Source organism: Garra rufa, chromosome 15 (assembly GCF_049309525.1).
Source record: "Garra rufa chromosome 15, GarRuf1.0, whole genome shotgun sequence".
In the NCBI taxonomy this organism is placed as follows: Eukaryota; Metazoa; Chordata; class Actinopteri; order Cypriniformes; family Cyprinidae; genus Garra; species Garra rufa.
In genome coordinates this window covers 40,987,101-41,011,095 of record NC_133375.1, presented here as the reverse complement: position 1 = coordinate 41,011,095, position 23,995 = coordinate 40,987,101, and the positions used below count along the sequence as shown (strand labels likewise).

General features: G+C 39.1%; 2 protein-coding genes across 3 annotated transcripts; both read right to left on the bottom strand.

Annotated features, from left to right (window-relative positions):
- Positions 1-6,822: 6,822 nt before the first annotated feature.
- Positions 6,823-7,874, bottom strand: LOC141287578 (ladderlectin-like). Of its 2 annotated transcripts, none has more exons than XM_073819739.1 (5): positions 7,805-7,874; positions 7,537-7,631; positions 7,263-7,388; positions 6,993-7,104; positions 6,823-6,890 (listed from the first exon to the last, which is right to left on the bottom strand). In XM_073819739.1, exons 1-5 carry the CDS (start codon positions 7,863-7,865, stop codon positions 6,823-6,825), a joined length of 462 nt encoding a protein of 153 aa, XP_073675840.1. In that variant the 5' UTR covers positions 7,866-7,874. The 2 variants fall into 2 exon arrangements, with proteins under 2 accessions (XP_073675840.1, XP_073675841.1); XM_073819740.1 differs by having other exon boundaries at positions 7,537-7,622.
- Positions 7,875-17,378: 9,504 nt separating this feature from the next.
- Positions 17,379-20,955, bottom strand: LOC141287066 (4-galactosyl-N-acetylglucosaminide 3-alpha-L-fucosyltransferase 9-like). Its single transcript, XM_073819204.1, has 2 exons — positions 20,823-20,955; positions 17,379-18,648 (listed from the first exon to the last, which is right to left on the bottom strand). The coding sequence occupies exon 2, from the start codon at positions 18,638-18,640 to the stop codon at positions 17,540-17,542; it is 1,101 nt and encodes a 366-aa protein (XP_073675305.1). The 5' UTR covers positions 18,641-18,648; positions 20,823-20,955; the 3' UTR covers positions 17,379-17,539.
- Positions 20,956-23,995: the final 3,040 nt, after the last annotated feature.

Genomic DNA, 23,995 nt, shown 5'->3' with positions numbered 1-23,995 from the left:
CACTAATTTCCAGTAAACCATTATTGCCTTTCAGTGTTCGTGTTTATAATAAACAGTGTTTAAACTTAATTATGTTTTTGTCAAAAAACATGGAATAAAAGTATATGGTTGTCTAACAGCTGTAAGGTGTATCTTTTATAGTCAGAAGATTTATAAATACTGTCCAGAAATATTTGGTTACATACGTAACCTGAGACATTCCCTTTCGAGGGAACGTTGAACTGTGTCCTCTACTGAGGGAAGTGCAGGCTAAAAAAGGTGAGCACTAAATACCAATTCCCTTAAGCTTAAGGGAATTGCCCCTGAGACGTTAGTGATGGCTGTCGGCGAGGTTATCCCCCATCGGCTAAAGGCCTGAGCTGTTACCCAAGACTTACCTGCAAGGGGTCAGAAAGCTGGACCGGGGATAGAGCTAAAGGCTTGGAATCAAGCAGGTTCCGTTAAGGGGATACGGCTAAGTGCCTAGGTCATGCATGGGCTACTGCTAGCTCTGCATATGTTCATTCCCTCAGGAACCGTCTCACAGAACACCCTGCAGCACCCTGTTCAAGGAAACATAGGTAGATTGGGGCCCAAGGTAGCTGGGGCTTTAAACCGAATGAAGTCTAGCACGTAACCCATACCATACAGGATTTTAGAAAGTGCACAGAGACTTGCGTGCATACTTATTATCATCCCACTACAACCTGGAATAGCCATAGGGAGCAGAGGTCCTTCTCTTAACATCAGCTTATGCACTCTATCTAGTAGTGGCATGCTCACAAGAGACCCTCAGGGGAGGGGAGCATTGCCATGTCCTGAGATGAGCATCAGAAGGGGGTATCGGCACAAGATCCAACTTCGAGGGAGATTGAATCATTCTTATAGAAATTAGTTCAAACAACCCATGTGATAAAAAGTGCCTTCGACCTGAGGCTGAGACAGCACCTACGCCAGCTCTCCAGGGAGGGGAGCCTTCTAAGGGCAATCAACAGTTGCTAGTTCTTAGGGGGCAGGTTTCTAAATCCTAAGAAACAAGGAGGAACACCTGATCCGCCAGGGGGTGGCAAGCTCTTAAGAGACCCTTCCTCAGAGAGGGGAGCAATGCCATGCCCTGCCAAAAAGGGGCATTAGCTAATACCAACCCAAAGTGGTCTGTGCTTTCTATCTCGATAGAAAGCATAGGCCCTGTTCTAGCCAGACCCGCAGATCGTGCAAGAACGACAAGGGTCCAGTCATGGATGGAGAGCTGTTGCTCCTCGGAACCAACACTCAAAAGGGTTTCCGCAGAAACACCTTTATCCATATCTCAGTGGAAAGGGAACAATCAAGCCTACTCCACAGAGGGTCGACTCACTAATCCACTGGGGAGAGCCGCTCTGTTCCTACAAAAGAGGGGGTCCCCACTCCGATAAATACATGAAGATTGGGTGGATAGCCTGAAACAAGAAGCCCCTCAATGCGAGCACATGGGTAGAGTGACCTCAGAAAGGTAACCTCTTTAGGGCGAGGTGTCCAGCCAGGGATGTCCAGGGGCATCCCGTGAAGTGAAACTTTAGAGAGCTTACCTGGAATAAGGACTTGCAAGTCCCAAGATACAATGCTGTAATGGACCTGGTGAGAGAAGCACGCCATACTGGAGGTTACCTGAATAGAAAAACCAACAGGCCCTGGGGTTGTAGTAATGTAACGGGGATCCAGCAACCAAAGAAAACTACCTCCGTAGCACCTAGCGATTTGGTTGCAGAATCTGGTGTGTCAGATCGGCTGTCTGCTTACAACCCTAGTAGGGGAGACAGTACTGACTGGGTAAAAGCTCAAGAAGGGCGCTACTTAAAAGCCCTAGGAAGGGGAGCAGTCACCAAGCTATCAACTGCTAGTCCCACGCTACTGAGTGTGTGGTTATCCGAAAGCAAATTGATAAAAATCATCTGTCCAATTATTGCAGACAGATAACCACGTCATACAATTCTTTAGGAATTTACTGATAGGGAAACTTCCCGTCAGGTCCTTTCCATGTTCTGTCATGAACCGCAAATCGCGATTAATGGCAGATAATTCTCACCGCAACATGCAGCATGTATTCAGCTCCTGCGGGAGCTAAAAACGCCATCCACATGCTAGATTACCCCAATAGGGTCTGGCTGCAGACATGCACCTCCACTGTCAGACCTGCACTCTCAGACCTGCACTCTCAGTCACCCAAACTTCCTCTGCAGGTGACATCACTTGCAATCGACACCTGCACACTACGGTACTTGCTACGTCACTTTTCAATCGACACCTGCAGTCTACGGTACCTGCACTATTTGCAATCTGCGTGTAGTGGGACGTGTTGGATTGAGAATCACTTCTGAATTCGTTCAAGAATCATTGCTGTAAGTACATATTTGTATCTGTGTGTGTTTATTATACATTTTATTAGATTGTATTCTGATATACAAAATTATGTTTGCCAACGTGTTCGGTGCTCACTGGTTGTGTTTAAAAAGTTGCATTAGCTAGGGCTGTGCAATTAATCGATATTCGATTTCGATTTCTGCTTCAAACGATCATGAAAATGCAGTAATTGAGATGAAACGATTATTGTGCCCCACTCCGCCCCCTTTCCAGTGGTGCGCTTTCGCTCTTCGATAAAAGCCTAATTTCACATGCAAATCAGCAAAATCATGTAATGTGACTTTCATAAAACGGGACATGCTTGATTTATTCATGTTTCTTTGATGTTATGTTTTTAATAGCGCGTAGGAAAAGTTGCGGTGTTTTTTGAATGCGCTCAAAGACGGAGCCGAACATGGACTTGTAAAGTTATATTTTAACTCAGGTGCGCGCCTAAATGGTCAAATACACACAAAAATATTTGAAAATGAGGCGCTTGTTGATTATTCATGTAAACGCTTGTCAGTTATGTCTTAAATGACCATAAACAGTTGAGAATAAAAATACGTGTGTAACAGTATATTGGGTCCGTGTGGTTAAGCGCATCACATAAGATTCCTTCTGCTGTCTGTGTTTAATGTGAATAAAACTTAAAAATACAAAAAGAAAAATCACTCACTGCTTTTGAATGAAGGATGTTTGTAGTTTTAATAAGAAACAAAGCATGTTTAACTATTACAGTGAAGATGCTGTTTTATTTTTATAAAAGGTAAATGGAAGTTCAAGAGATAATCTTTAATTATTTTGCGTGGCACCAGCCAGTGGATTATACTTTTTTTATTGTCCATGGTTTCAGAATTTGTTGTGGGTTTTTGGGATGGCCTGGATGAGTGTGAGATTTCCCGGCCTGAAATTTTGTCCCAGTCCGCCCCTGACCTACAGTATGGTGAATGACGTCAAGTGGACCGCTGCAATATGGCGGACGCATCTACGTGCTTGGAGCGATCCAATGGGGTATCTACGTATACATATATATGTTTGGAACAGTCAAGTGTGCTGCTTGGTTCTGTTCAGCTGCCCAAAGTACTCTGCATGGAGGATGAAGATGTTGATGAGGCCATGGACAAATTACAGAAGGCTGAATTTTCAGAGGACAGACTTGTTGCTCTGGAACCTTTCAGCTTTATCTTTACTGCGATTAAGGACATGGACTTCTTCCTTGAACATGTAGTTGATTTTATGAATCTGAAAGTATTCTGTCAAACTGAAAAGGAAGGAAATGCATAATGTGCTTCTTTGCAGAAATAAAAGAAAATACATAATTTGCCTCTTTGCATTCTTTCTGTTCTGTTTTTATTTGTTATGGAAGTGTTTTAAGCTTTTACTTATTTTTATATTACTATTTTATAAAACTATTGCTAGTTTTCCAAATAATAGTAAATAGTCTGTCTCTTTGTAACTAGCTTACAATAAAAAACTAAAATTAAAAATTGCATCTGCTTAATTTTTGTTAATGCAAACTTGGGTATTATAGCTAGAGTAATCCCGAAAATGCATTGCAATGAGCACAAACCGTCTCTTTACAAGCTAGTATGGTCAATTCATGCCCATCCCTCATGAAAAACAAGCAATGAAAGCAACAAGCGCATTTAACTCCCTTGAGAGCCGAACGCACTTACTCCACCACACACAGACAGCTCGCGAGCCACGTGAAAACTGTGGTTATAGAGCGTGCTTGTCTCTCTAAGAAATAAGCAATAAATGCAACAAGCACATTCAACTCTCTTGAGAGCTGAACGCGCTTGCTCCTCACCACAGACACACAGCCCGCGAGCCGTGTAAAAACTGGGGGTACAGAGCGTGCTTGTCTCTTGTAAGAAACAAGCAATGAATGCAATTCTACTCCCTCGAGAGTTCCCATGCTCTCAACACACATAACATGTGAAATGTGTGAAACTGCGGAGCATGCTTCAGAGCATTTTTTATGCTTAGCTAAAGGACAAAATGCTCAGTGAAGATAAAGAAGAGAATGTTGTGTTCTACCAGCGCCCTTTTATACATAGCGCCCCTTAGAGGGCGCAGTTCGATGTTCCCTCGAAAGGGAACTTATTTTTAAAGATGGCAGTGGAGGATGGAATTGGCATCAGTAGAATAGTAAGACCAAACTAATTGTGATGTAAAGTCACACTGCTGAAAAAGTTTTGATATAATGGAAATTATTATAATGTATTCCATATAGCTATTAAATAGCCTATACATAAATAATGAAAAATAATAGGCCTACTATAAAAATCAAAAAGATATCATCTAAAACCAGCTCTGTTCGGAGGTGTGGTCTGTACAATAACAGGAAACAGATCTGAGAAAATGATCTGAGAAAACCAGCAAGACCAACAAAACTTTATTTATGCTACAAGTAGGCCATGACAAGAATTGATAATGGAGATAATAGTGTTTGTTAAAGTCTACTAAAAAAGACAGCTGAAATGTTTAAATATTTGAAAAAGTGCAGGCATGCAAAGATTGGATCAATAACAATTAGAATATTGCGAAAGGCTTAAAGTTCATATGAATGTCATTTTGTGCCATCTTTTAAACTTAAAAGATGTTTTTGTCGAGAAACATGGAATAAAAGAATATGGTTGTCTAACAGCTGTAAAGTGTACCTTTAACAGTCAGAAAATTTATATAAATATATATGATATAAATAATATTCACAAATATTTGTAATATTAATTTCTTGGTTGTTTTATGTACTAAAGGTTGACACTTATGCTTTAATAAAATATAACATTTGTATTAAGAAACAAGTAGATATTTGTTGTCACATTTGTTAAAGATAAAGAAATAGCTCACTTTAAAAAAGAAAGATGTTCATATAGCTTTAGTACAACACCAGGGTGATATATAAATAATACTTGAATTTGCTTATTTGGGGGAGAATTTCCCCTTTAAGTTTACATTAACAAACTATTTTAAAATTGATGATATCTCTGGATTCTAACCGAAGTCCCCAAATGGTTGCCAAAGGTTTGTATTCTATTTTACGGTGACCGCCAGGGGTCATGATCGGTTCACTTAATTTTGTCGTGGCCATGACATATAAACTTGTAAACAAACCTGCGTGACCATAGTAACCCGGGATTATCAGAGATAGGTTTATTCATATTTTATTTTGAATTAAGAAATTATTATGTTAATTGTTATAGAACTTAATACAATATTAAATTATTATATTAACAATAGGTGATGTTGTCTACGCGAATGCTGTATGTGCACAATGTAGACAGCATTTAAAATAAGTTTATCATGAATAAATATTACATAAAGGACATCAAATAAAATTGCCCTACAAGAAACATTTTATGCATCCCACAGTCTTGTAAAGCTATTAACTGGTCCTCTTTTTATTCGTAATATTTGTAGCATTCGTCTATATTCGTTATTTTTCCCTTCATTTCGATCTTACTTAACGTTTTGAATGTAAATGATACTTTAAATGCTGGACATGCCAGTAAGGCTTTGATTATGCTATATGACTGGGATTTTTACTGGAATGCAGTTTAAAGGTTGAATTTAACATATATTTTATTTTATTTTGTCTAATTAATAGACTAGCCTATATAAATACAGTGCTTCATTGACAAGTGAATCATTCAGGTAGTTGTAAATCATTTATCGTCACACACAAGACATTGGCCTACAAGACATTTTTATCCATCCTTCTATTAACTGATCGTCTTTTTTCCCGTATTATTATTATTATTATTATTATTATTATTATTAGCGTATTATTATTGGATATATTTTTATTTTCGTTTATATTCGTTTTTCCCCCTTCATATCTCCTGCTTTTGTCTGCCGGTTTGCATTACTCATTAACTGTGTTTCAGTCATTTTTTATGCCCTTCACTCGCTAACTTTCTTTCGTGTGGTTGACTCGGATGTACGTCATTGATTACACTGCATGAGTGCCCACTTCTGGCGGAACCCTTGCAGTGAGCTGAATTGGAATGTTCAACAGCCATTTATGCTCTTAAATGTTTAAATTGGCAAAGCTTAAATGAGTTTAGTTCAAACACAGATAGCAACGTGTGCTGTCCAGGTCTCACCTGCATATGCATGTAAGTAAGTGTTGTTAAAATATTTAATGCATCTTCTCAATATGTTTTGATATGAGCCAGACTTTTCTTCTTTTATGCCTGAGAATTGCATTAGATTTGCAAAATACTAATTTGTCTTTTTATATCTACATAGTAAAACAAATACAAACAAACACAAGACTCGATGCCTAATGCCATTTTAATACACCACAACACAAGGTTTGCTTTAATGCGTTTATTGATTTGAGTAACGTGTCAGTGAGAAGAGATTAAAGTTCACAACATTTTGTAAAGATAAGGCTGGAAAATGTAAATGTAGTACAATCAAAGTAACTGTGGAGCAGGATGACTGCATATGATCTCACAGGTCTTTAGCACAAACATAGGCAAGTACGTTTGAACAGTCTCTGTCATTCCAGCAACGGTTAGCTGTAGGGTGGAAATATGAAATGAGTTATTCAAATCATTACAGTAGTGTTAGAAAACATTTTTTATGTTACTCTTTGATGTGAAAAAACACTGCATTCTTACAGGTCCAGTTGATCTCTCCACAGTCCTCCATTGACCCCGTATCATTAGGTTCCGTAGAGCACCAGTTGGTGTATGTATAGGGAGTTCCATCACTCCACACCCACTGTCCTTCCTAAAGAGCAAAAACAGTTACAAGAGTGCACTACTGTACTCAGACTCCATAAAAAATGTCATTTAGTTTGGTTCTAATGAACCATCTTCATTAGAAACTTTAGAAACTTCAATTTAGACAAACAAATAAGTCTCTTTAGGCCACACAACTTAACTTACTTGTACACCATCATGACCACCAATCCAACATAGTGAGGAAGAATTAGGCAACAGACTCATCAGAAAATCATTCTCCACTTTACTGCGCACAGATGCAAGATTTGCATCCTCCTTTTGGCAATTTCTCTAAAGATACAATTTTTTAATTACCAATACAAAATAGTCTTTTTAGCAAAATGTGTAAATTAAATCTGCTTTGATTAAAGTTTGATTCATTTTTTTTTTTTGCTTTAAAAATAATAAAAATCTACTAAAGTTGTAACTAACACTTTACCTCGGCTGTGACCCAGTTAACTGACTGAGAGAAGAACTTGAAGCATCGGACTCCAAAATTTGTCCATCCATAGGGGCATTTTTCAACTTTGTCAACTGTATCCAGTACATAAATGTTATTCTTGTATTATTAACATTATTACTCTTATTATGCAAAGTATATTATTGTTCCTACTATTCCTTTCCATAAAGCTACAGAATGCCTACAGTTTGGCAGAACAAGCTTTTAAATAGAATAATGCGGGTTTATATAAATAAATGTTGTTTACCTTCTGCATTCCCAAAAGAGAACACAGTGAAAAGAAGCAGAAGACTTCTCAGCATTGCCATGATGAACCTGAAAATTAATTAGCAGCAAAAGTTAATAGTCTGCACTCATTGCACACAATTCTCAATGTATTTTAAAGACAAAGTTATTCAGTAGGTAGCTCACCTTGGTTTTTAGGTTGTTGCTTTCAGAATCTCAGAGGAAGATTTTGTGAAGTTCAAGAAAGAGCCCTGCTTTTATACTTTACTTTATGATAAGTGTGTAAAAGTCACAAGGATGATACAGGATGTGATTGTTTGATATGTTGACTTTTGTACACATACAATAGAAATTAAATTTCGTGAGAATAAATGTCATGCTTATCTGATGACATCTGATCTGTGTCACAGGTGGGCACTAATCAATACAGAACACTTTATGGCTTTGGGCCAAATTCTTCAATTATGACACCGGAACACTCTTTATCAGAAGTCACCTTAGTTTTCACAAATTTAAAATCAAGAGGTCAAGTAATTTTGTTTACGCAGCATTCAATAAAATTAATCTTAAATGGATGAAAGGACGATAGGCTATTTCACCCCACAATAGACTTTTACAACCTTAACATTGAAAAATTCAAGTAAAATAGTTTACGTAGCATTCAATAAAAATGAAATTAAAATGAATTAAACTGAAAAGGACAATGGCCTAGCTCAGAGGTTCTCAATTCTGGCCCTCAAGATCCACTTTCCTGCAGAGTTTAGCTCCAACCTTGATCAAATTCACCTGCCTGTAATGTTCTAACAATCCTGAAGGCTTTAATTAGCTTGTTCAGGTGTGTTAATTTGGGTTGGAGATAAACTCTGCAGGAAAGTGGATCTCAACGGCCAGAGTTGAGAACCCCTGGCCTAGCTGATGACCACACAACATGTACCACTTTTAGATCAGCTAAAGAGAGTTATCTTGAAAGAGGACCCACAATCTTAAATTGAAACCCACAAAAGAAAATCTAAGTTGCACACACTCCAAAATCAAAATAATCACTCAAAGTGCAACGTGAACACACACAATTTTCCACACAGTACACACTAAATACTTAAGTTTCTATGGTTCCCGATTTGAGTTAACTTTCTCAGGTTTTTATACACAGCCAAAATATAGTAGAAAAAAAAAAGACACCACAAAAATAGTGATGCTACTGATAACTCTGATAACACTTATTAAAACTCACTTCATCCACGGTAACATATGGCACAGTTCAACAGTTCAATTCACAATCACAATCTTCTCAGCGGCTCTTCTCATGTACAACGTGCAGGTCCATCTATAACCATGCAGTTAGTTCCTGAGTTTCTGCATGTACCCAACAAATTCAGTAGGGGTGGTATGTGTTTTTCGACACCCATAGATCTCACATAGTTCTTGCACTAACTTGGACTCAAACCCTGGCCCTTGGTCTGAATGAAATCTCTCAGGGCAACCAAAGGGCTGAATTATACAGTTCCACAGCACTCGGGCAGTTGTTACTGCTGTCATGCAAATTTAGTAAAAAGATCAGTCATAACAAGAATGTTCTGATACTGGTCCATAGGTCGACTCAATGACAAGAAGTTAATGGCTCTGGCACGCTTCCTCCCAGCAAGCAGAGATCACAGTTATGCCCAGAAAAGCTTGGTTGGTCCTCAGGCACCCATCTTTAGCATTAATGATGCCTCTTGCTGGTACAGATGCTCCTTTCACATCAAAATCTGCAAGAATATATCCCATATATGGAATATCTAATCCATTTGCGGCCCTTAGGGTCAGCCAGGGGACATCTCCTACTTCTCTGACTGGCTTATTCCGAAACAGTTCTTGACACAGGCTCTCAGTAAAAATCATGACTTGTAAGCTAGTGTCCACTAAACACTGGACAGGTGCACATCAACTTTTATCTCTACCAAGGGGCATGTTCCTGCAATTGTCTCTCTAAGGGGTACACTAGGGCCTTTCAGGGAAGGTCCGACTACTTGGACCACAGTAGCTGGCACTCTTATAAATCCCGCCGAGAATTTTGACGAGCATTGTCATCGTATGTTCCCCACTTCTCCGCATCCATTACACACTGGTCTACCTTGAGCATCCCACTTGAATCGATCATTCACAGGCCGGGCAGGGGCCCTCTGATTTCTATTAGCTTGGGCCAAATATGGTTCATCACATGGGTAAATGGTTGATAACTGATTCTAACACAACTCTTCAAATAAAGTCTTTGACATTTCTGTGAATTGTTCTTTTACCTCTTGCATCAGCTCACGACGGAACGTCTGCTTCCAATCAGCAGCTGGCTCCACTGCGACATTCTGGGTAAACACTGGTGTACTGGGCCTGCAGCTCTTGCTGAATGGGTCCTTCTCGTAACCCCATTACAAACTGGTCTCTTAACAGATTATCTCCTCCCTCCAAGCCGGTGTCGTCTCGCCGCTCCAACCTGGAAAACAACTCACGAAGCCTGAGAGAAAAAGCCCTAATAGATCGCCTGGCTTCCTGTCTGCAATTAAAAAACTGTGCCCTTAATGCAGCAACTGGGGTATTATCACCATACAGTCCCTTCAATAATGCAAACAGTTTCTCAGGAGTGTCCTGTTCTTCTGCCGTCACGGCTAAAACCTCCCTCTTAGCTTCTCCCTCTAACACTCCCAAAATAAAATGCAATTGTTGTCCACCACTTAGTCCTTGGAGAGTCAGCATGTTTTGTACTTGATCTTTCCAAGCGCCAAAAGTCACTTCCGAGTCAGTCCCACTAAATTTCTGGACCCATGGTCCACCCATAAAAAACGGCATCATCATAACTGGGGCCCTTGGGGCTTGTGGTTCATCCCCGGGCATAACTGAAGTCTTGGTTGCTCAACCCAAGCTTTAAATACCCTGCCGACTATGTTAAAAGTTGTCACAGGCAGGCACTAATCAATACAGAACACTTTATGGCTTTGGGGAGCTAAGAACCAAAACTAAGAACCGAAACTAAGAACTCGTTCCACCTCTTCTCACTGCCGCTCACGTTGCGCCGTTCATTTGATTTAAGCTGCGTCCACCTTTCACCCATGCTGCACACCTTATCTCTGGATTCGAAACCAAGTCCCCAAAGGGTTGCCAAAGATTTATTTCTTGTGTACATTAGGCTACATTTCATCTCATGAAAAATGTCTCAGGTTATGTATGTGCGTATATGCGTCGAAACGCTTTGGGAACGCCTCCAGCGTGACCACACTCTGAATCATGTGTGCAATCAGTCCAATGGAATCGCGGGACGTCACCGGCGTGATGACGTCACCGACCAGGAAGCTTAAAAGCACATGCGGAGAAAACAGCATCAGCTTCTGGAAGTAGCAAGCGCTGCAGGGATGCCGGAAGTATGCCCTCAAGACGCAGCGTCTCGTTCTCTTCAGGGAACTATTGTTACATACGTAACCTGAGACGTTCCCTTACAGGTCACTTACGCTGCGTCGAAACGCTTTGGGAACGAGAATGCCCACGCCGCCATACTGAGGGTGTCCCTGCCGAAAATTAGGGCGACAGAACGAAGGAGCCGGGAGAGGCTCGGAGATCGAGGCCATAGAACCTAGCGAAGATTAGGGGCGTGGACCAACCCGCAGCGTTACAAATCTCCTCCAGGGAAAGTCCCGAGAAGAAAGCTTTCGAGGCAGATACTGAGATCAGAGGACTCATAGGCTACCGAGATGGCATCCACGATCCACCGACTTATTGAAGGCTTTGCCGCAAGGTGGCCTCTCCTCGGAGGGCCGAAACAGACCAAAAGTTGGTCAGCCTTCCTCCACAGGGCAGTTCTGTGGACGTATGTGTCCAGTGCTCAGCCGTGTGAAAGATGATCTGACTGAAAATCACATCGGCGATTACCTTCAGCCAATGAGACAGCAACATGCAGGCCAGCGGGAAGTTGGGGGAGGAGTTACGAAGGTATAGACCACAATATCAACAAGAATAGCTTTGGCTTCTTTTCTTTCCGCTGCAAATGAGTGCACATGCAATTTGTATGACAAGCTTCTTGCGGGCTACCATTTTTTTTATAATAATACCAGTCTCACGTGAGAACTTGCACGCCTGACCTCGCGTTGTTTCCATGTCACTTCTCGCATGTGTTTGGTTGTGAGACGTAGTTTGCGGACCGGGACAAAGTTGTCGGCGATTCTTCCTATTGTAAAGTCATGCAGTGTGAAACCCCCTGTCGCCGATCCATCGTGCAGTGTGAACACAGCAGCGACGGAATGCTACCCCTGATAGTCATGCAGTGTGAAAACATCTGTGACGCAATTGCTTTGAAAATCGTGCAGTCTGAACTCGGCATAAGGGAATCAGCCTCTTCAGGCTGACCTCTGGTATTAGAGAAACAGCTAACTCGGGGTCCTGAAGTGACGAACCAGCAGGAAAACCCCCAATTAGCTGCTCGAGGGACCTTCCTGATGGTCGCGAGCCTCTCGGAACCGCTACGATGTCGGGCGGTAACTGAGAGATATGCACGCTGGGGACCGCTGCGCCCTGAAGCACCAGGGGTGGCAGGGTTGGCAATGCGATCCCCTGGGGACACTGAGGAGAGACGGGCACCGTATGATGAGGTGTTAACCGCTCTTCCCCAGAGGGGACTGTCCCCATCAGCCCTCCGTACTGGTCAGTGCCTTTTGGCCAAACTCTTCTTAGCCGACGTGGTCTTAAGCTGTCTGGAGGGCAAGGTCGGAGTCTTCAAAGACGATGCCGCCTCAGGGGACAGATAGCTCCCAAGCGTCTGTTCCACTCGGGGCATCGCCTTATACGCGTGCTCTGACAGCCCCACCAGGTTGGTGTAATGAGCGGCGGACGGGCTGTAGAGGCACACAGAGTATGGTTTTCCCCATGACCTCGACACCTCGGTGTGGAGGTCAGGGAAAAACGGAAGACTCCGGCGTGGTGGTGGTGGCCGAGACCGCAGAAAGCGTTCATCCAATTTGCTTCTCTGCGGTTCAGCCTGACTCTCGGCCGGCCACTCCAGATTTAAAGTAGCAATGGCACGAGTGACCACCTCCAGCAGCTCCTCATACTGGGGAGAATGAGGGGGTGAATCCTCATCGACGCCCTCCACATCCACCTCCTCAGAGGAGGATAGAAGGAGCGCCGCGCCCTCTCCCTGGGTGGAAGAAACCGCAGAACGGGCTTCCGATCCCAGAGAGCGGGCAGCGGATCTGGCTGGTGAGGCAGAAGATAGGGACTCGCCCGTCTCCATACCCTCAGCCAGATCCAATTGCGATCCCCACAAGTGCAATCGCCGCTCCGCCTCGACGGAAATGGGACCAGACCCGCGAGGAACGCTGGTGAAGGCTCCCTCCTCGAAGAGAGCCTTCCGGGAGCGGAGCAAACGCAAAGGCATGCGCTCGCAATGCGGGCAACCAGCCCCCTCGAGGGCTGATGCCGCATGCTCCGCTCCCATGCAGACAACACACAAGCTGTGTGTGTCCTCACTCGTGATGAAACGAGAGCAAGGAGGCACACACCGCTTGTAATGTTGCTGCTTATGTTCACCCTTCTTAGACATACTGACAAACAATCACTCTCAAAAAGAAAGTTGTGCATACTGGCACGAAAAGGGAGAGTGACATGCACACAGAGCGCTTGCTGAATACAGAAAGCTGACGCTGTTTTCTCCGCACGTGCTTTTAAGCTTCCTGGTCGGTGACATCATCACGCCGGTGACTTCCCGCGATTCCATTGGACTGATTGCACACATGATTCAGAGCGTGGTCACGCTGGAGGCATTCCCAAAGCGTTTCAACACAGCGTAAGTGACCTGTAATGGACCTAATTTTTAAAGGTGGCAGTAGAATATTAGATGGCATCAGTAGAATAGTAAGATCAAACAAACTCTGATGTAAACTTACACTGTTGAAAAAGTCATTATAAGTATGGAAAATTATTATATTGTATTCCATATAGCTATTAATAAATACCTATACATAAATACTGAAAAATAATAGGCCTACTATAAAAATCCAAAAGATATAATCTAAAACCAGCTCTGTTCGGTGGTGTGGTCTGTACAATAACAGGAAACAGATCTGAGAAAAGAGGTTTAACTTGGAAACCAGCAAGACCAACAAAACTTTATTTATTCTAGCAGTCGTTTATGGCAATATTTGATAATGAAGATAATATGGTTTATTAAAGTCAACACACCTTTAAATGCTTAAATATGTTTAACATTTGCAGGCACGCAAAGTTGGAATCATTAAAAATGTGATAAAAATTATAAAAAGCTTAAGTATAAAAAGAAAGAAATAGAAATCCAGCCAGGCCTCGTCTGGCACTTGCTGCTGACACTGCTTCAGGAAAAGCCCCCTACAATCTCTATAAGACACAATGAGACAAAGACACTGGCTGCGTCCGAAACTGCCTACTCAATGAGTAGGTACTTAATTTCAATAAGTGCTTACTTAACGAGCGCTAAAAGAGTACCTACTCAACAGCCAAATCTCGTTGAGTATGAATGCGTTCTGCCATGTTGACGTTTTCATGTGACCTATGACGTTAACAAGCGCAACATGAAATGATATGAGCAAGATTTAATTCATCTATCTGTAAAAATGTTGATGTTGATAAAATTTGCTTATTTTGGATTGATTGAAGTTTTTATATTTTTAACAATACTAAAATGACCTAGTTTAATCCCTAAAAATATTATTATTTTATTAGGAAAACCCCCAAATTTGTTATGTCATGAATATGTTAATTAAATGTGCAAAATTGTGCAAAACTAGTTTAGATCTCATTTGTTTTCCTTTTTCTTCCAAACAGGCGGGGTCCATATCAGCGGCAAACATAATCCAACGGGGTGAGACAAGAGAGTAATCCAAATAGACAGGTGGGAGATTGGGATACCAGACAGGAATGCAAACACGGAAAGACAAGAAAAGGAAAACAATGAAACGCTTTGTATGGCAGCAATGCTAACTCAGTACTCCGCAGCGAGTGACTGGGGTGACCTTGCATTTATACAGTTGCTGATTGGATGTGGGTGAAAGTGCAAACCGTGCAATGACACATGGGAAATGGAGTCCAGGGTGATGTATGAAAGTCAATTTAATGAGCGGGCGACCTCCAGTGGTGATCGGACAGAAGGACACAGGCAGGGTTCGTAACAGCTACACTGGGCAGTGTTCCTCTGGTTACTTATTTTTAATGCAATTATGAAACACAGTTCATTCCAAGTGCACTGTCTCTTTTATCTGGGGCATGAACGATGACCCATTTGCGAATTAATCTCTCTTTTGAGTCGTTTCTGTTCGAGACCTTGAACAAACAAGCCTGCAAAGTGGTCTGAATTGGTTCGCAAATTACTTGAATGATTTGTTCAGTTCCCCGCTTGTAATGAATTGTCTGAAGTGGTTTCTCATTCATTCCGGGTAATTTACGACACGGAAAACATAAAGATCTATTCTACTGTTGGCCTGGAATGAGACATTTAGTTTTTTTTTTGTTGTTTGTTTTTTTTACAGTTTTTCTGTTTTTACTGTATTTTCCCATACAGCAAAAAAAATAAATAATAATAAATAAATAAATAAATTTTCTATGTATTTTTAAAGGGGTCATCAGATGCAAAACCAACTTTTACATGTTGTGTGAACATTAATGTGTGTTGGCAGTTTGTGTACACAACCACCCTACAATGATAAAAATCCACCCACTGGTATTTTTTTAATCTTTAAAAGTAATATCCCCTTTTTAAAATCAGTTCATTCTCAGCTTCTTGTCGCTGTGACGAAACACAGTTGATTGACATGAGCGTCTTACCTTAGACCCGCCCTCACCGAGCTGAAACAGTCCGAATACGATTGCCATTGTGTCGACTCAGGTGCAGAGGAAGACTCTAATTGAGCGATTGAGGTGTTCTGTTGTTGGATGTAATAATGAACATAGCAGTCATCATTTACTCCTGACATCTGAGCCGCTTAAGAGGAAGAGGACAACGTTACTTTCGTTTTTAAAAGGAAAGCGCAGATCCCGATCTACATATGTGTTTATGTTCATGTGAATCATTCGTGATGCAGCTTCACCCACAGCAGAAATGAGTATAAGGGGGTTTTATGCATCTTTTCAAATTGCCTTTCTGAATAATGTGGCTAAATGCAGCTAAACGTGGCTAATGTTGCTAAAGTAAACATTACAGCTCCTAATCCCTCAGCAGAGAGGGGCGGCGCAAGCAGAGCTCATTTGCATTTAAAGGGCCCATGCAATAAAATGAGCTGATATTCTGCAGAGCTGATTTTGACGAGGTAAAAGGGTGTTTTTTTACACTACTATTGAGAATAGTATAAAAAGTATATTAGAGACTTTTCATTAAGACCCTAAAGAATCATATGAACTTGTGGAAAATGGGCATCCGATGACCCCTTTAAAACACATCAGACTAAATCTTACTAATTCTAAACTTTTGAACGGTAGTGTATGTGTGTGTGATTTATATATATATATATATATATATATATATATATATATATATATATATATATATATTAGTGGTGGGCATAGATTAATTTTTTTAATCTAGATTAATCTAGATTAATTTCAAGAATTAATCTAGATTAATCTAGATTAAAATGGCTAATTTAAATTCTGCTGAAGGCATTCAGAATATGTGTGCTACCCAAATAATGACTAAAAGTAAGTCTTTGAGAACGGGTTTCTCAAGCCAGGTGGCGCATTAGATCAGGCGCTCATCTCCTGTTTCCAAAATGCATTACAAACTGCTTGACAATTGCATTTACAACACAATTAACTATACAAACTTGTGTAACCAAGTACTTCTGCGCAAAAGGCTGTACGACGTGCGCGTTCCCCAGTAAAAAGGGTCTAGCAACGCACGCACCTGCCCTGAAGCGGCTTCACAGCTGCATCCATGTCTGCGCGTCTCATTTGATGTGGTAATTTCACAGAAGTTGAAGACTCGTTCCCGCCTCCTACAGTGCAATTCAACTAGATATACGTCATCCGCGCTAAAATATCAAGGTGAAAGTCATCATATCTTGCGTAGTTTAGACCCAGCTCCCAACCCAACTTTGAGAATAGATTAACGGCGATATTTTTTTTATCGCGCGATATGAGTCTCACGTTAACGCAGCACGTTAACGCCGATAACGGCCCACCACTAATATATATATATATATATATATATATATATATATATATATATATATATATATATATATATAAAACCATTTTGGTCAAATAAATGGTAAGCATAAGAGATATAAAAACATCTTTTTTTCTACATTTTGAACATTAATGTGCATTCTCAACATAAACAGTTTCAAATGAAGAAAAAGAAACATAAACACATCATATTGTTAATGTAGCAAATGTTACTGCCACAACTTACAAATAAGTAAGGCTACACGTGTCTAATACCCAAAACTCATTAATAGCTTTGTCCTTGTCTTTGTCTAGTACCCAAAACTGTATTTTAAGTTGACTGAGCAAAGCCAGAGTGGAGCAAAAGCAGGAGACAAAGTGATTTATTGTAAAAAAAAAAAACAGAAAAAAAAAGAAAGAAAGACAGAAAAAAAGGCCAGAGTTTATTGAATAATCTTAGTTGAATATGTTCAGACTTCAACTGGCCAGCACAAATCAGTCATTAAAGATCCATTTTTCATTCCAATTATATGTGATTAACAAAACACCTACATCAAAATCATTGCCGTAAATAACAAACACCACAAACAGAAGTAATCATCAATTAATTGAAATACCAATCATAGAGGTCATGAATTTCTTTATATTCCTTGTGTGTTGCTATATATTGACAGGCATGGCAAATGGGCAGGACAAACTCCTGCTGCTGCAGTAAATGACGTCTTGGAGTGATATATGTCCTCCAGTTAAAGTACCTGCGATACGCAGCATCATCCTTGTCCAGCTGAAGTAAATATTCAGCTAGTGACTTTGCATCAGGAAAGTCATTCACATGAATGAAGGCATCACCGGGAACAAAGTTTTCATAGTTTTTTCTCGGAGGACCCAACACCACAGGGACGGTACCTACAGAAAGTGGCCCATTTAACTTCTCGGTGATGTAGTCCCTATGAATGGAGTTCTCAAAGGAAAGGTAAAACTTGCAGCTAGCTATGGTTGGAAAGTATTCGTCATGATTCAAGAATTTTGCGTAAGCCTTCCCGAACATGTGCACTTGGATGTGCTTGCTGAATTCTCTGTAAAAACTGTTTCTTGTGCCAACACCAGTTGAGGCAGCGTTGTTGCTTACTATCCAACACACCAGTTTGTCCTTTTTGGGAATTACAAAATCCTCATTAGGTTTCTTGTTCACAGTCAAGTGCAACCTGGTAAAAATATCAGCATCCTTTCTGTAGCTGAGAGTGTGATTGAACAGGTTTTCCAGACCTGGTTTTTTCGCCGTGTTGGTTGGAGATTCTAGATTGAACCAAATCCACTTCTGGAACGGAGGACGAGGAGATGGAGGAAGGTTGGACAGATCCCAACTTATGGACTTGTGATAAAGGAGGACGGCATCTGCATTGTTGTAGAGAGATCTATCATCCGTTATTAAACAACAATCAACATTGAAAATGGTTTTACAGTCACTCAAGTCCCATCTAAAATTTTCAGGCCAGAACCATAACAGAAGTATAGGTTTCTCTTCTGCTGCTGGAATAACAGAGTTGTTGGTATTTGTGTAGTATTTTTCAGAATACTGTCTCACTGGACAGTTGTTTGAAGTTGAGAACCAGAAAAATGCAATTATCAGAGAGATGAGACCTGCAACTGTTGCTACTTTAACCATGCGGTACGGAGATGTTGCACTTAAACTTTTGCTTGACATTTTCTGATCTAAAAAGTAAAAAAAGATAAATATTTGTTAGTCAAACAAATAACAAAAAATCTCAATTTGCAGTTTCTGACATTTCTGAAAATAGTTGATATACTCCACTATGACAATGCTGATTCACTCTGGCAAACTCGAGAATAAAATACAAGCCATATCCATGAAACATTTAAAAACAAGAATCTATTAAAACACATTTTTGTCAGACAAACTAGAAGTAAAAAAGACACTTTTCTTTACTTTTAATAACATCCTTCTGGTTTTTCAATGCAAACCTCTTTTCTAGATTAAACTACAATGCATAAGGTGGCAAACTGTTGTAAACTACATCTGTGTAACTAAAATACAAACACAACTGACTAAACTAGCATTGCAAATACTCAATTAATATTATACAAATTTGAAATTAAAAGAATAAACAGCTTGTCATTATTAAAATGTAACCAGGAGTGTTTTTTCACTGACTCACATCTTTTGAATCTGATCAACTGAAGTTATGGTTGCTTGTTTTTCGTCGCACACCAGCTGTTGTGAACACACTCAGGACAGTTGCAAATGGGGTGGATAAGTGGTAAAATTATATAAATACTGTTCAGTTACTTGCACAGGCCGAATGTTTCATGTGTTAAGACCTCAATGTATCGTCACGAGCCGCAGGGTTTAATTTGGTCATGTTTTATGACTCTCAAAGCCATCAGTCCCATTTAATGCCATTATATTACTGACAGACTACAATGGTTTGAGTTAAAAAATCTTTGTTTGTGCATGCTAATTAATGTTTTCAGGATGATTAAAGAATCACAGGTAGGTGAGTTTGATCAGGGTTGGAGCTAAACTGCAATGCATTGGCCCTCCAGGGTAAGATTTGAGGAACCCTGCTTTAAACTGTTGCAGATAAAAGATTGTAGATTGTAGATACTCATGCAAAATGTGATGCATTTTTAAACTGTTTATTTCAAACCGTTACACTAATACAGCTAGCTAAACATTGGATGACAGGGGTGGAGTAAGTTGTAACACATTTTAGCATTCCCTTACATAGAACTGAGAACTTTCATTTTGGAGCTTTTTTTGGCAGCTCACAAAGGAAGTGTTGGTAAATGTGCTTTGTGCAGTTTCCGGTATGGGGTTCCATTTGTGCCAAAAATAAGTCGTCTGCTTTGTGCTTTGTACTATAGTTTTGTCTTTGTCTACAGTCATTGCCTACTTGTTCAGGTAAATCAGTAAATGTTGGCGTCTATGCTGTTCGTTGACGTCGTCTTAATCTGTCGTCCTTTAGTTTTTCTCTTTGATGTTTTTGCTGTCATCTTTATTGTTGTGTCGTCCTGTCGACAGAACTAACGACTTATTTTTGGCACAAATGGAACCCCATATCCGGAAGCCTGCAGTGCACTCTATGGTTAAAACCTTGGTCTGTCGCCATTTTGACTAACGTTCATACATAGACACCATCTCACATACATTTACACAGTGTTTAGTTAGATCTACATATTCTTTACCTCGGTACACTGGAGTTCAGTGTTCAGTAAGCTTAAATACACTGAAACAATGTTTTAGTAATCTAATTTCCACATACATGCACACACTCCTGCATCAAACAGAAAGTGGATTTGAGCTTTTGTAGAAGCATATGTAGATTTTATATTATTCCACTTTACTTGTTTTCTAAGCAAACTTTATGAGGTGGCTGCTGTTTTTTGTCTATTTTGTGTTACAACTTACCCCAGTTGAGTCACAGCCTACCCTGTGGGAAAAATTGTAACAAAGACACTCCATGTTTTTAATATAAACTTATAAGGGCTGTTATCTTCTTGCAGAGGCTTGAATTGGTGCATTTTTAGTAAACAATTGTGGGTGCTTTGTATAAAAGTTTGAGCACTCTAGCTTAAAAATTCAGCAAGTCAGATGCTAAAACAAAAAGCGGTACAGCCATACCAGGTCTCCACTACTCCTCATTGAAAAGACGTTTTTTAAAACAGGTCTATTCATTTGTACAGTGATTTATGGGCCTATAATTAAGATTATTAACACTGCAGTCATCAATGAAAATTAAGAGCAGCTTTATTCTATGCACTTATTTTCAAAAACTACATGTTTAACGCGAAATTCCTTCTCATGTTTTTCACTATATTGCGCCACAAGAGAAATCTTAAGAAAATAATTTAAGACTGTTATTTACCGTTCAATCAGCTTATGTTGAAGTAGATTCGTCTCTCGTCGTCTCTGAGAAAAAATGCGCCGTTAACCCTTAAAGCTCCGTCAGTTTTTTTTCCTTTCACTTTCTGTATAGTGAGTTGAATGAGGTTAAGACGTTCACGGCATACATCTTGCGCAAAGTTTGCACGTTGCTTGTGTGATATTCATTAGCTCCTTTATGGTGTAAAACATGCAGGTTACCGGTTTTAATCAATCTTGACGAATCCTTGTTTGAACTGAATCCATCACAGCAGTTACTGAATCATACAGCTCTATATTTTCATTAGTTAATGTATTATTAGTTAATAGTATATAAATATACTATTGTTTATTATGAGTAGGCTACATAATGATTATCTATTATTAACACATTTTAATGTTCAATGTTAAAGAGTAAATGCATTTAAAAAAATCATTACATTATAAAGAATATATTACTGATATTGGAAATTAAATTCTGTGGCATTGTCAAACAAAAAGTGCATTTTAAATTTGTATATACAATTTTCACTGCTATGTAAATGACCTACAGTTACATGTTTCACTTAGTTTCTAGTGACTAGTCTGGATGTCCTTTAAGTATGTTTAACAGATATAAAAAAATTGGATGGCCTCAAAACTTCTGCAGTTAAACACTGATAAAACTGAAGTTGTGATAAATGGTCAGAGTTGAGTGAAAACCAGATTGAGCAAGCTCTTAATAAGGTTTTTCTAAATATTAAGCATGTATGAAATTTGGGTGTTTATTTTTACACCAGTCTTAACTTTAATTATCATGTTAAGAAGTTGGTTCAGTCTTGTTTTATTTATTTATTTTTTTATTTTTTTATTTTTCTAAGGCGAGGTGGATTTTAACTTTTTTAATGATGCAGAGAAACTTATTTATGTTTTTATTTCATACTGTCTTGATTATTGATTATTGGTTTTTTTTTTTCTTTGAATCAACATACTTTATCACGGTTACAGTCAAATGATCACCACTTGCCACAAAGAAAAATATATATTTGTAGGGATCATGCTCACAAGTTTACAATTTCTGGTTCATGCAGCTGAACACAGAAAGACATTTCTGTCTTGAAATAGAAGATTTTATTGTAAAATATTGTACTGCTTCATTGATGCTGTCAGAAAATAAACAAGTATGCTTAATTTTGAACAGAAGTGAAGATATTTGATCATTATCACCATGTCTCCACCAGAGGTCACTATTGCATTAAGTCCTGAGTGTTTTCACCTGATTCTAGTGTGTTTGCTTTTGTATTACTCTTTTGCGCAACATCACATTCAGGGCTTTTCAGAGATACCAAATGAATGGAAGTTTCACCATGACCACTCTCTCTCCTTGGTCTTTAAAGATGGCTGACATTAATTTAGTGATCAAATTTAACACCCTTATGGAAATATGATAATATTTTGTAATGATAATTTAAATCTGAATTGTTTCTTATAAAACAACATCTCAAGAAAATGTTATGTGGTTTCAAATTAAAATATGACTTTCTGTTATGAAACAGGACGTTAATTTCATGCATGTCCACTGTAGAGGACACCAGGACTTGGGGCATGTTTATTACACATTTTGGGAAACACAACAAGTGAATAGGGAAATAAATAATATTTAAATATTTCTATGAAATATTAGATATTATTATGAAAATTTTGCCAGTTATTACTACCATTATTACACTTATTTGTTCATTATATGTTGCCCCAAAAACACATTAATATGCACATTATACACAGTTTATAGATACATTGTTTATAATGGGAAAACCTGATCATGGCCATTTTACACACATTTTGCATAAAGAAAAATGGTTTAGCAAATCATTCTGTATATATCTTTTAAAAAGTAGTTGAGAATCATCTTTCTATAAAGTTTGGCATGAAAAATAAAAATTGATTTGTGGTTACTGTTTACTGTTTTTGCTTTTTTTATGTCTATTCATCATGTCTTTTTATTTAAAAGAAAAAATGATTTTTTAAAGTCCTGATGTCCTCTACAGAGGACATAGCATAACATGTGAATAAAATATAATTTTTCAAAAATTGTATTTTTCAGTTTTGTTCTTATACTCTAAACAATGTAATGACATGAAAAAATACTAAAATCTCTAAACTTTTTTTTCCTGTTAGTCAGGAGGTTATGACAACAACAGCTGTAGTATATTCATCACTGTCTCTTATGGCTGAAAAATAAAACTTACTTTCTGACTTTTATTGATGAAATAATCAAATGACACTAAATAAAAACACTAAATTAATAACTGTTTTTTAAAACACTAAATAAAACTTTTTTTTTTTTTTATTTTTTTTTTTTATGACACCATCCACAGTTGGCCCTCAGGTCAAAAGTGATATCATGCTCATTTAAACTGTAATTCAAATTTGAGTTTTGTACACCTGTCTGAAGCACAGTGACACAAGAGTCATTTACAATTTGGTAAATGCGTACCAGTTGCCACAAAAGCAAAGCATTTGCAAAAACATGCTCAGAAAAGTACATATGGTTCATGCAAGACATGTCTGTCCTGAAAATTTATTGTAAAACATTGTACTGCTTTATTGACACTGTTACAAAGGATTTTGTCTTATGAGTAATTTTGAACATAGGAAGTTATTGTTGATCATAATCACTATGTCTCCATCAGAGGTCACTATTGCATTGAGTACAAAGACTCCACTGTTTGTGTATTTCCTGCTTTTGCCTTCTTGCGTGCATTACTCTTCGCTTACCCAGACTATCATTTGTCTGACTGCTAACTATGTGTTTGCTGTAAGGATTTGTCTGACTGTTTGTGGGGTATCTTTTGTTATTCCATGGAATGTCTGGATACTGAATTCTGATTGGCTGGCAGGTGTGCAGTAAAACCGTTTAATGCACAGGTAGTTCCAAGTCAGTTTAATCACCGTTCTATATTAATGCGCTGCTTTAATTGATGCACACAAACGCAGAGAGAGACCGGAGATCGCATATTGTGCTGCGCACATACATAAACTTCTTGTCAGCACTTCCCCGCGATTCTTATTGTTAAAATATCCTAGATACTAGATCGCTACATTATATTCCTCAGCAACGAGGTGGTAAAACTGCGGTTTTTGAATGAATTCGTTGTTTGTAGAGAGAGACGCGCAGACGCACAGCAATGCAGACAG

Coding starts and splice junctions, on each gene's coding strand:
- LOC141287066 (XM_073819204.1), bottom strand. CDS start 18,640: ATGTCAAGCAAAAGTTTAAGTGCAACATCTCCGTACCGCATGGTTAAA.
- LOC141287578 (XM_073819739.1), bottom strand. CDS start 7,865: ATGGCAATGCTGAGAAGTCTTCTGCTTCTTTTCACTGTGTTCTCTTTT. Junction 7,632..7,804: donor CTCTTTTGGGAATGCAGAAG/GTAAACAACATT, acceptor TACTGGATACAG/TTGACAAAGTTGAAAAATGC. Junction 7,105..7,262: donor GTGGTCATGATGGTGTACAA/GTAAGTTAAGTT, acceptor TTTGCTCTTTAG/GAAGGACAGTGGGTGTGGAG.